General features: G+C 39.9%; 1 protein-coding gene across 1 annotated transcript in view; it reads left to right on the top strand.

Annotated features, from left to right (window-relative positions):
* Positions 1-13,679, top strand: part of Crtc3 (CREB regulated transcription coactivator 3) — a 107,826-nt gene continuing 94,147 nt past the window's right edge. The window contains exons 1-2 of the mRNA XM_046437951.2: positions 1-227; positions 10,249-10,347. Of these exons, the coding sequence (XP_046293907.1) occupies positions 96-227; positions 10,249-10,347 (231 nt within the window). The 5' untranslated portion in view covers positions 1-95. The remainder of the gene's footprint in view (positions 228-10,248; positions 10,348-13,679) is intronic.

Here is a 13,679-nt window from a genome sequence, read left to right as displayed (position 1 = left end):
CGGGCGGCGGCTTGGGTGGCCTGCGGACGGACGGGTGGGTCGAGACGCAGGCCCGCGCCTGCGGTCTCGCCTCCTGCCAGCGCGGGGCCCGCGCCATGGCCGCGTCGCCGGGCTCCGGCAGCGCCAACCCGCGGAAGTTCAGTGAGAAGATCGCGCTGCACACGCAGCGGCAGGCCGAGGAGACGCGGGCCTTCGAGCAGCTCATGACCGACCTCACCCTGTCGCGGGTGAGGCCCCGGCGGCGCAGCGAAGCGGGCGCGGGCGGGACCCGCGCGGCGGGTGAGAGGTCGAGGGGCTGAGACGACTGCGGGGCCGCGCGGGGGCCGCTCCGGGGCGGCCGCGGCCTCGGCGCTACCCAGCCTTCCGACACCCGCTTGCCATTTGCCATCTCCGAGGAGTGGGAGGGTCGCCCGCCTGGGTGCGGGGGTCGGAGAAGGGGCCGGCTCAGTGGAGTCCGGCGGCGGTGTGAGGGCTGCCTGAACCGGAGGGTGACCTGGAGCGCGGAGAGGAAATAGCAAAAGGCGCGGAGGCCAGACGGAGCCGGGGCAGTGGGGCTTCTCACTGCTTGGTCACCCACCATAGCCAGCCCTCCTGGACTGTGGCGTGGAAGGCCGCGGGGCCCGAGGGTCCCACACGCTCCATCAGGGGAGCTTGGTGCACACAGCAGTAAATCCAGGGCCCCGTGGTAGCGTGGGGTCTTGGTACCACGATGCGAGTCTGTCGAGTTTGTGACTTTCCTCCTTTGCTTTGAAGGCATTTTATTAGATCCAGTTTGCTTTGTTCAGCACTAGATATTTAGTGTGGACTGACAAGGTGCACAGAGTGGCTGATGAATGACAGGCACCCAGAGGAATAAATAAGGCTCTAGCAAGGACTAACACCTGGCAAGGTTAGGTGACTGGATTGCAGCAGAGGAAGATGGAGAGCCAACAGGAGTGCCAGCGCGACTCGCAGAAGAGGGTCAGCATGGGCGGTGCAGGCCTTGAGGATCCTGAGTGCTGACCTTGAAGGACCACAGGGAGGATGTGTAGATGCTGAGGGCCAGGGGTGAAGTGGGGAGCCCAAAGCAGAACTGCCAGCAGAGTTGCAAACTGGTGGTCTCTTGATCTCTGGCTGAAGAGTTACTTTTTTTGGTCAGCGTAGTGTTTGGGGAAAAACTTTGAATTTGTTGCCAGATTTTTTTTTTTTCACTGGGAGATTTCCACATAAAATCTAAATTTACTTATATATTTCTATTAAAGTTTGGAAGAGCTGATAACACTAATCCTGAATTCTCCTGTGACAATACCCTGCTGGGTGGTGGTTTTCTCTCTCAAATGGAGCATGAACCCTAGTTTGTTCACAACATTCCCTGTTTCAGTCCCCCAAGCAGGTCCCCCATGCTGAGGCCATTTATCATATTTATTATAGTGTTTTAGTGAAGTTAAGAGGAAAGTAAAATATTTTCTGTACTTACGTTTCTATCACACTGAGAAAAAAAATAATGTATATCTCTAGCTTCTATCTATCTATCTATGGATAGAGAAGGCCCAGTATTTCAAGAAATTTTTTTCTCATGCCCTGATCAGCTTCATTCATTATGGGCTGGTATCCATAGGCATTTACATTTGTGACCTTGGTTAGATTGGGGGATGTGTTTGACAAACTTGGAGCAGATTGAAAAAACTGGGTAGATGAAGACTGAGGTCTGTGCTGTTATGTGTTATATAGATATTTATATTGTTTATATACAAATACATGCAATGTGCATGTCTGAAACCAATCTCCCACCCAATTCATAAATCCCCTCTCATCGGTGAGGTCATGAGTAATATATAGACTTTCTTTTTTTTTATTTTTGCAGAACTAGGGATTGAACCAGGCCCTCACACATACGCTAGGCAAACACTCTACCTAGAGATACATCCCTATCCTTTTTTCAGTTTTATTTTGAGACTGGGTCTCACTGAGTTGCCCAGATGGGTCTCAAACTTATGATCCTCCTGTCTCTGCCTCCCTAGTAACTGGGTGGGAGTATAGTGTGTATCCTTGAGCCTGGTTCGGACTCTTGTTTTTTAGTACTAGGGATTGAACCCAGGGGCCCTTTATCACTGAACTACATCTCCAGCCCTTTTTTGTTTTTTGAGAAATGATTTCACTAAGTTGCTTAGATTCCTGCTAAATTGCTGAGGCTGGCCTTGAACTGGCAAGCCTCCTGCTTTAGCCTCCCAGTTTCCTGAAATTACAGACATGTATCATGGTGCCTGGTCTGGCTCAGACTCCTAAAGGCAAAATTTTTTTCCACATATCCTCAGTGTTAATTTAAATTAGTTTGATTATATTACTCCTGTATGTTCAAGCATAAACTCATATATAAAGTCCTTTGCTTATAGCTGTGAGCATCCATAAACCAAAATGTGTGTTACAAATGCAGTAAATCCAAATTAACATTAATGTGACGAAAGCTACTTTGCTATACTGAATTGAAGCTATCAGTGTGAATATTGTGAATTTAGCACTCATAAATAACTATGACCCATGTGATAATTCAGTCATTATTTTATTTTAATTATGATGCTACTTTACCCTTTGTTCAGTACAGAGAGTCATTTACATGTTAATTCTTCTTGGTTTTTTCCCCTCACCAATTGCAGGAAAATACTAGTAGTTGGATCCATTATATTCATAAACATGAAAATGATTACATTGAATTTGCCTACTAATTTTTACTGATTTAAAAATTTTAAGGGTTATTTTCATAAAGAAATCACAAAACTGAAATACTTCTTATAGAAAACTCAGGTCCCCAAGCATGTATCTATAACATCCAAAACTCCAAAGATGCTAACTAGAAAAGAATCTATCTAGTTCATAAATTGGTTGGCAACATCCTGACCTTCTATTATTAACCCATGTCAGGCACAGTAATCAGGGGGATAGACATCACTAATTGATCTAAATACTCTAATTTCTACTCTGAGCTTGTGTTGGACTTCAAGTTTGTCTTCTTATAATCATAGCCGATCCCTTCAGAGTTGGTCTTAAATCCTGTTCTCCAAATAGGTGGGATGAACTAGATTATTATTATTATTTTTTTCTATTCTAGCTTTAGAGGTTCAGCCTTATCAGGATATATTGGGAGATTTTTGAGAAGGGAGTGGTAGGAGGATTCTTTCCAAGGTGGTACCTGGGATGGGAAGGAAGTGGAGGCAGGTATGTCAGGGGAAAGACTATTTATCGTGTTGTTCATTCATTAATGTATTTATTTGTTAGCATTTGAGAAATAATTATGTAGTTAATAATGTGTGTGTGTGTGTGTGTGTGTGTGTGTGTGTAGGGGGTAAAGACATGGTGCTTCCCTTTAAAGATCTTATTAGTTTGTTCAACAAATACTGAGTCCCTAGTATGTTCCAGAGATTATAATGGTCATTGGGGATATATAGTAGTGAGTGAGCAAATCAGTCTTGTGATGGATTTTAGGATCTAGTGGGGAAGACATTTAACAAAAAAGGCCACATTTTGATAAATGATACACAAACGGAAGTAGATAGAACTCTGGGCTTGTATGGTATGAGAGTCCTCGCCTCTTCTGATGGCCTGAAGGATCAGAGGGCATGGGGAAGGCATTCAAAGGTGTATGTGTTAAGGGAGGGAGTGTTGCAGGCACAGAGAATGGAGGTTCATGGGGGAATGAGGAGGGTGATTTCAGATGGGACTGGAGACTTCTCAGGGATCAGATTGTAGAGATGGGATTTGGGAGTTGATCCTAAGGACAATGGGAGGTCATTGAAGAGGTGAAACAAGGGAGATTTACATTTTCAAAAGATCCTTCTAACTCCATAATGGTGGCTAGAATCAAGGAAGAGGTAGCTGCAGAGAAACTACCATATTTGTCTAGGAGATGTGTTGGTAGCATCCACTAGGGTAGTAGTGATGAGAAGAGAGGGGAACAGATTGATACTTAGGAAGTACAAAGGACCAGATTTGGTGAACAAATGGGAGAAGTAAGAAAGGAGGGCTCAAGAGTGATTCCTAGCCTTAGGCATAAGCCATTTCAGGGTGTTCTTCATTAAGCAGACACTGGCAGCAGGGTTGGTCTGTGAGGGGATATTGAGTTTGCGGTGCCTGTGAGGCCAGTAAGTGGAGATGGTTCAGCAGGCAGTTGTTTAACTGGTCCTGGGGCTCAGGAGGGAAGGCTGGGTTAACCATACAAATTTGGGGGTCTTTGGTGTGTAGCCACAGGAAATTCAGATGCCTATGAAGAATTTGTAAAACAGATATTGCTGCATCTTATTTTTGGCTTTCTCATGTATTCTTATTTTTGTTCTCTTTAGCCCCAAATGTAGATTTTTGTTGTTGTTGTTTTTGTGTTGTGTTTTGTTTTTTTATTAGGACCAGCAATGAGTATTGGGATTTTACATTAAAATCTAGACTCTGGCTTCTTTTGAAAAATGAGATCATTTAGTGACACACCCCACATTTCTACATGGCAGCAATTGCTGGGAGCTGAATATTGGCTGCCCCTTTAGATAGGGCATGTATGTGGTCTTCAGTTTGCCACAGTACCTGCCACTCCCTATGATATTCCTCATGATTCCAGACTTCTTTACTTGCTTATCTTTTCTACTTGGCAACTGTAGGCATTCGAATTTGTTTCCTTCCTATGAAGTAAAACATAGAAGAGGACCTAGGAGAAACCCAAGGAGCCCCACCATTTAAAGGGGAAGTAGAGGAGGAGGACCCAGCAAAGAAGACTGAAGGACAACCATAGAGGCAGGGGTGGGGAACACCAGAAGGATTATTGTGAAGAGGAGAGAAGTGGGCCAGCTGTGCCCAGTGCTGCTGACTTGAACTGACATGAGGAGGATATGTCTTTTGGTCTAGTCATGTGGAGGTCACTGGTAACTTTGGTGAGAGCCACAGCATTTACATGATGCTTGGTAGAAGGTTCATTGTGAGGCTCTGAGGATTGGAGAAAATGGAGACAGGTTGGAAACTGTTCAAGAAGTTTGGCTGTGAAAGGCAGCTTGTGTTGAAAAAACTACAGGATAAACTCAGCACGTCAACATGGAATGTTAATTTGGTTTGAATATTTGGGAAACAACAACATCATCATCATCATCATCATCATTATCATTGTTGTTGTTGTTGTTGTCATCATCATCATTATTTCGTGGTTCTGGGAATGGAACCCAGAGCCTTTCTGCCAATGAGTCACACCCCCAGCCCTTTTTATTTTATTTTGAGACAAGGTCTCCCTAAATTGCCCAGATTGGCCTTGAATTTGGGATGTTCCTGCCTTACCTCCCAAGTCACTGGGATTACGGGTGTTGGCTAACATGTCTAGCTGGAAAAACCATTATTTTTATATTAAAGTAAATAAACCATAGAAATATTATAGAATAGTGAGGCCTCTGAGAGAAAAATGGACAGAGAAGACTAGAAAGATTAGGTTTGGGCTAAATATTGAGTGCTGTCCTTTGGTGGGCACTGGGCTAATCCCTTTGTGTTATCTCCTATAGTCCTGAGAATGACCCTCTAGTCTGTATTGAGAATTTCCTTTGTTTTGTGGAGGAGTATCTAGAGATTTGGAGAGGTTACATGGCTGGTAAATGGCAGAGCTAGGGTTTGAATCTGCCTGTCATGTTGAATGCCAGTATACTCAAAAATGTCCCCCACAAGGACATTCAGTTGTTTCAGCAGCATTTGTTAAAAAGTCTTTTCTGTCCCTATTGAGTTGCTGTGGCAGTTTGGTAAAAGATCAGTTGGCCATATATGTGAGAGTCTATTTTTGTACTCTCTTCTGTTTCATTGGTATATAGATCTCTCTTTTTGATAATAGCACACTCTCTGGATTGCTTATGTAACTTTATAGTAAGTCTTGAAATCAGTTTGTCCTCCAGTTTAGCTCTTTTTAAAAATTGCTTTGGTTATTTTAGTTAGATCATTTGCACATCTATAATTTTAGAATGATCTCATCAATTTCAATAAAAAAGATTTGCTTTTTGTTGTTGTTTGATCTTGGTGCTGGGTATTGAACTCAGGGCCTCAAGCATGCTAAGCATGTGCTCTACCACTGGGCACTACCCTTAGCCCTCTTGCTGGAATTTTGACTGGAATTGTGTTGCTATTGTGAGACTTTTCTTTTTTTTTTTAAATATTTATTTTTGGTTAGACACAATTCCTTTATTTTGTTTATTTAAATTTACTTTTTTAGAAGTAGTTGGACACAATACCTTTATTTTATTTATTTATTTTTGTGTGGTGCTGAGGATTGAACTCAGGGCCTCGAACGTGCTAGATGAACGCTCTACCGCTGAGCCACAAACCCAGCCCTATTGTGAGACTTTTCTAAAAAGGAATTTGGGAGGCTTTGGTCTCATTTCATATAGGTATTTAAAGAAATTCCGCTGAAGTGTGTGACCATAGGTTCCTAACTCAAGTTATAAGCTGAGGTCTGTAAGGAAAATGAGTAGAGGGGCCAGGAATGAGATGATAAATGGTAGATTATTCTGGCCATAATGGAGGAATAATAGAGTATGCCTTGGATTTGGGCAAACAGGACAACCCAAGCCCTGTCCGAGCCACTTGATACTTTGGGGCTCTATCCAGTGTTGCCATGCAAGCATATAGATTCAGTGTTTTTGAACTTTCAGTCAAGAGAAGTTGGAAGTCTAGATTTTTATGCAGTCTTCTACTTTTTAAAAATTGAAATTTAAAACATTGAGTGGGTTAACATCTTGTGGTTCAAGCAGAACTCTGTCTAGGCTGTCAGTCTGTGACCTCTATCTTAGGCTAATCATTTTTTAGTCTTCATTTTCAATCATCTGTGAATATGAAGATGTTGAATACAGACTCAAGTTTCTTTAGCTCAATGATTCTAAATTTCAAAAGAGGAAAATATAAATATAACTCAAAGTTTTAGCTGGTTTGAGAAGTTGTCCAGGGCTTTACATATCATGTTATTTATTTATTTATTTATTTATTTATTTATTTATTTATTTATTTTGGTACCAGGGATTGAAGCCAGGGTGCTTAGCCACTGAGCCACATCCCAAGCCCTTTTTAATTTTTTTTTTTTTTTTTTTTAGAGACAGGGTCTCACTGGGTTGCTTAGGGCCTTGTTAAGTTGCTTAGGCTGGCTTTGAATTCGTGATCCTCCTGCCTCAGCCTCCTGAGCTGTTGGGATTATAGGTGTGCACCATTGTGCCTGGCTATGTCTTTTCTCTCTTAATTCTTTATGAAGGAGGCAACAGAATAATTTGGCCAACTACATGAAAGCTCTAGGTTACAAGGTCAGGTATTTAGATTCCAAATTCAGTGTTCTTTATACTATAGGGCAACAGTCTCTGGAAATAGGCCCCTTGAGAGGGAGAGCAGGAATGGGGCACTGTGAGAGGGCCTTGAGCTCAGTTGAAGGCAGGTACTTAACTGGAGTTAGAATTTAGCTTGGTTGAAGTATTGAGGTTTTGGGGTAAGGGTTGAAGCTTTTGTGAGAACTTTCTGAGGGCAGGAACTTTGGCATATGATCATTTTAGTAAGCCAGTGCCTGGCATTCTACTTACTGACACACAGTTAAAGTTTTTATACAAGTGAATAAATGGATTGATTGATCCTTTGAAGAAGGAATCAAAGGCTTTAGATCAAGGTGTTCAAGAGTTTTGTTTGGAGAATTTCAAGGATGGATGGAGTCAAATGTTTCTGGTAAATGCTTTTAGAATGTTAAGATTGAAGGCTGAGAGACTTATAACTCAGCTCACAGGTGGGAAAAGCTTGCCATGTTCTCTTTCTCATATTTGACTCTGAGATCTGGATTTTGATTAATATATTATAACTATCTCCCTCTGTCGTATGTTGGAGAAATCAGATACTATGGGTATAAGGAAGTTAAAGATACCAAAGAATTTTATATGCTTTTAAGATTTCCAAACAGGTACATATTGAAATATGGAATGATAAAATGTCTGGGATTTCATTTCTTTCTTTCTTTTTTTCTGCTGGGGATTGAACCCACAGGCACTTTACCACTGAGCTATATCCCCAGTCTTTTATTTATTTATTTATTTATTTTTTGAGAGAGAGAGAGAGAATTTTTAATATTTATTTTTTAGTTTTCAGCAGACACAACATCTTTGTTTGTATGTGGTGCTGAGGATCGAACCCGGGCCGCACGCATGCCAGGCGAGTGCACTACCACTTGAGCCACATCCCCAGCACCCCCAGTCCTTTTTATTTTTAATTTTGAGAAAGGCTCTCACTAAGTTGTTGAGGCTGACCTCAAACTTAAATCCTCCTGCCTCAGCCTCCTGAGTTGCTGGAATTACATGTATGCCCCACCACGACAGCTATCTGGGATTTCTTTCAGTGGGTAATGGATGGGGTAAAGAAGAAATAAGATTGAACCTAACTTGACAATCATTGAAGCTTTAAGATGGACAGGTGGGGTTTCATTGTATTCATCTCTATTTTGTATGTATTTGAAATTTTTCATGATAAATATTTTTTAAAATCAGAGAGCTTTATAGGCTCAGCAGTACATTTAGTTCACTGGCCTTTTTGTGAGTCTGTAAGTAGTGAAGTTGCTGAGAGAAATGGGAGAAAGGAAAAGAATATGGCCGAAATAGGAACGTGAGCTTTGAGTGAGGTAACTGTGGCTTGACCTTGAGCAAGTCACTGAACTTCCTTGAGTCTGGGACCCCAGGTCAGTAAAAAACAGAGTAATGCACTCTCCCTTGCATGGTTTTAGGGAAGGTTAGGGACGAAGTGGGCAAAGCATAGGAGGACAGCACCCCATCCATCCTAGGAGCTCAGATCTGGTAGTTTTTATTATTATTAATAAACAGTAATGAAAGAGTCAAAATCTGCCTCAGGCTCTCATCTATGACCTCTTTCTTCCTATATGAATTATAAGTACCAAGGGTTATATAACCACAGAGCTAATTTATTACTTTAGAAATAGAATTCATAAGACCAGACTGGACTACTTTGGGGTTTTTAAGAATTGTAATTAGTTTACTGCCTTTTGTAAAGAAATATAAGAAAGAACTTATAGAAGAAAGGCTTATTAAATCAGTGGGGTACCATTTTATACCTACTGACTTGGCCTCCTTCACAAAAATCCATATTCAGGGTAGATTTGGAGATCTGTAGAGGAAAGGGACCAAGGAGAGGGAGGCAAGGAGGGAGCCAGGGGTGGGATACTGGGGAGTGATATTGGTAAATTATATTATATTGTGAGCATGAATGAATATGTAATAGTAAATCCCATGATTACGTATAACTGTAATCCACCAGTAAAGAAAAAAAAAAAAAAGAAAGTTAAAAAAAAAAAATCCAGGCCAAGTGTGATGGTGGTGCGCTCCTATAATCCCAGTGGCTCAGGAGGCTGAGGCAAGTGGACCACAAGTTGAAAGCCAGCCTCAACAACTAAGAGACACTAAGCAACTCAGTGTGACCCTGTCTCTAAATAAAATACAAAATAGGGCTGGGGATGTGGCGCAGGGGTTGAGTGCCCCTGAGTTCAATCTCTAGTACAAAAAAAAAAAAACAACCAACAATCCATATCTAGAGATTTAGTAATTGCTCTTTGGAATATGTTCTAAGGCAGTGATTCAGAAGAAGAAATATTATATGGCTACAAAAAATGATTGTGTAGCCAGGCACATATAGGGGCATGCCTATAATCCTAGTGACCCTTGGGATAATGAGGTGGGAAGATTGAAAATTGGAAGCCAACCTCAGCAATTTAGCAAAACCCTGTTTCAAAAAAAAAAAAAAAGGCTGAGTATTGTTTCAGTGATACCCTCAAAAAAGGAAAAGAAAAAAAAACAAGATTATCTGTTGACATAGAAAAGTTTGTAATGTAAGGGTGCAAAATTGTACTTATGATCTCAAATATGAGTTACTTCAAATGAGTGTAAATGGAGACTGGGAAAGAGCATGGAATAAGGGTTGTAGATAATGGCTTAGTTTTTAAGAAATTCTTTGTTATTGTTAAAGATTATGCCTCAATGACTACACTTATACACTCAAAGACCTTGCAAGAGTACCTTACTGTCCTGGCAGGTGACATTTGGATCATGGGTAGGTTCTTTCCAAAAATGGAGAAGTAATCAAATACCAGAAAGCACCGGAAACTTGAAGGTTATGTTCATTTAAGTAGAGAAGAAACTGAAACCAAGACTCATTCTTGGACTTTTCCACTACAAAATAACGCATTTTGATGCTTGCTGTCATCTCTGAACAGTCTTGAAATTGTTTTGTTTCCAGGTTCAGTTTCAGAAGCTTCAGCAACTGCGCCTTACACAGTATCATGGAGGATCCTTACCAAATGTGAGCCAGCTGCGGAGCAGTGCCTCAGAGTTTCAGGTACTTTCAGATATGTACTTTTTTGACGCTGAATGGAGTGTAAAAAGTTAGGCAAAGATTATCTCTAAAAAGATTAGATTTTGAAGGATAAACTGGGCCTATATACAGTTTAGTCTTTTTCTTGGAATTCTATCAATATTCTCTTTTGTAGTTTCTATAGTACAAGTAATATTATTTCACAAATGACCAAAGACAGCACTATCAAACATGCTGTAGATCCTGGGTTTTATCTCTAGCACTGCAAAAAAATAAAAAATAATGGGGCTGGGGTTGTGGCTCAGCGATAGAGTGCTTGCCTAGCATGTGCGAGGCCCTGGGTTCGATCCTCAGTACCATATAAAAAATAAATAAGTAAATAAAGGTAAAAAAAAAATCTTAAAAAAATAATAAAAATAAAAAAAAAAAAAATATTAACCACAAATGTAATTTGGAATTTTCTAATAGCCACACTAAAGAAAAATAAACCATAGAATTAATTTTAATATCATTTAAATAATTTGAATAATTGTTTAACCTAATATGTCCAAAATATGATCATTTCAACATGTAAATCAACATAAAAAATATGAGATGTTTCACATGCTTTTTTTTGTACTAAGTCTTTGAAATCTATTGTGTACTTTACACTTAAAGCACTTTTCAGTCTGGATTAACCGTATTTTCCTATCTTCATGTGACTAATGGCTACCTTGTTGGACAGGGTAGGTCTAAGGCATAGATAAGTGGTCTGTATTGCCTCTAGCTTAGTGCAGCGTCATCACATGCTTTAATCATTTACTTCAAGAGCCTCATGCAAAACAATGTGGAATCAATGTTTCAGACAATGGTATTCTGATACTGTTGTTAAGATCTGAATTGGACCCACTCTGATATCTCAGTCTCTGAAAAAGTAGGAGCCTGTCATTCTAATCACATAACTTAAGATTTGGTGTCAGCCTTTAAGGTGAAGCAAAACTTGATTCCTTTGGATGCCTTTCCATTTTTAAAACACTGTCTTTGTTGTAGAAACTGCGCTCACTTTTTCAGAGATAATCTGAAGTATTTTGGAGCATTTTGGATTTCAGAATTTTGAATTAAGGATGTTCAGCTGGCTAGATCTATATTTGCATTCTAAATTCTGGAAAGTTCTGAAATCTTAGACACTTCTGGTTTCAGGCATTTTGTATAAAGAATACTTAACCTGTACTTTTTTTTTTTTTTTTTTTTACTTTGAAACAATTGTAAACTTACAGAAAAATTGAGAGTATAGTACTAATAACATTTTCCCTTTGAGAATAAGTTGCTGATGTGATGCCCTGTAACTCCAGAATATTTAAATTGTATCCTAGAAGCAAGGATGTTGTCCTATATAACTAAATATAGCCATCAAAAAATATTAATAGCCATGCATTATTACCATCTAATCCTCAGACCTCATTTAGATTTTACCAAATAGCCTTGTATTGTCCTCTATAACTGGGTCTAAGAAGATCTAGTTCAGAATCATAGATATTTAGTTATTATTGTCTGTAGTCTTCTTTGATTGGAATAGTTTTGAGTCTTTTATTTTTGACATTAAAAATTTATTTTTGACTGTTGTGGACCTTGCCACTTTTGAAGATTATTTTGCAGAGTGTCCCTCAGTTGGGGTTTGTCTGTTGTATCTTTGTGATTAGATCCAGATTATGCCTCTTTGGCAGGAATAACATAGAGTGCTTCTGTTATTATATCCAGTAGGCACCTGATTTTGAGTGGTCCTGTTAACTGAGGTGGATCTGTCAACTAAGGTGAATCTGTAACGCTTCTCCACTCTAAAGTAACTCTTTTCCCCTTTGTAATGAGGTGATACATCTTTGTGAGGCAATACATTCTCCTGATCTTCATTAAACTTTCAATTTACACTTATTTATTTATCTCCCAGTATGGTTTTATGGGGGTTTCCTATTTTATTCAATGGATTTTAGTCTATAACTAAAATTATTTTCATTTCAATGCTTACATAATAGGAATTCTTACATGATAGGAATTCTCTTCCAAACAGAAAAATTTTGACATACTGGTGAAATAAAGGGAGTTCATTCCCCCCCCCCCCCCAATTTTTTAAAGTAAATCTCTTTGGGGTACAATTTACAATTTACAACTCTATGCCATATAATCTTTACCACCATAATCAAGAAGCAGAACTGTCTGCCATCCTAGAAAGTTCCCTTCTGTCCCTTGATAATGAACTTCCACCCCAACCTTCAGTCTCTGGGGACAACTGATCTGTAGTTTTGCCTTTTCCAGATTGTCCTGGAAATCAAAAGTGTGTGAGTCTTTCTGTGTGTATTTGTATGTCTCTGTTAGCAAATCTCCCTCTTTCTTCTCTTACAAAGATACCTTCTCTTACGAAATTAGGGCTCATGCCAATCCAGTATGACCTCATTTTAACTTGATTACATCTACAAAGGTTCTATTTTCCCCTCCCTTCCTTCCTTTCTTTCTTCCAATAGAATCTAGGGATACTTTATCCCCTGCCCCCACCTCTGCTTTATTTTAAATTTTTTAGGCAGGATGTGCCTAAGTGATTGAGGCTGGCCTCAAATTTTTAATCCTCTTGCTTCAAGCCTCCTGAGTCTGTGGGATTATAGGTGTGCTCAGTGCCAAGTTTCTGTTTTCAAATAAAATTACTTTCACAGGTTCTGGGGGTTAGGACTTAAACATATTTAAGTTCTCCAGAAACATTTTTTTGGGCTGGACATAATTCAACCTATTACATGCTTTTATCAGTTATTCATTCCTTCTATTGCCAACTAATGTGGTATGGGTGTATATAATTTGTTTACCTATTCATCAGTTGATGGGCATTTTGATTGTTTTCCACCTTTTATTATTGATAAAGACACTATTGCTGGGTGTGGTGGCACACACCTATAATTCCAGTTTCTTGGGAAGCTGAGGCAGGAGGATAATGAGTTTGAGGCCAGCTTCAGCAATTTAGTGAGATCCTCAGCATCTTAGTGGGACCCTGTCTCAAAATAAATAATAAAAGGGAGGCTAATCTCAGCAATTTAGAGAGAACCTGTCTCAAAAAAAAAAAAAAATTGTTGGGGTTGTGGCTCAGTGGTAGAGTGCTTGCCTAGCATGTGTGAGGCTGGATTCAATTCTCAGCACCACATATAAATAAGTAAAATAAAGATCCATTGAAAACTAAAAAATAAAAATAAAAAAATTAGGGCTGGGGTTGTGGCTCAGTGGTAGAGTGCTCGTCTAGCACATGTGAGGCCCTGGGTTCGATCCTCAGCACCACATAAAAAAACAAATAAATAAAATAAAGATGTTGTGTCCAGTTAAACTAAAAAATAAATTTAAAA

This window comes from Marmota monax, unplaced genomic scaffold (genome assembly GCF_021218885.2).
Source record: "Marmota monax isolate L192 unplaced genomic scaffold, Marmota_monax_Labrador192_F-V1.1 WCK01_AAM20220418_F8-fsc00005, whole genome shotgun sequence".
In the NCBI taxonomy this organism is placed as follows: domain Eukaryota; kingdom Metazoa; phylum Chordata; class Mammalia; order Rodentia; family Sciuridae; genus Marmota; species Marmota monax.
The sequence above is the reverse complement of the archived record's forward strand: the minus strand, read 5'-3'. Positions and strand labels throughout refer to the sequence as shown.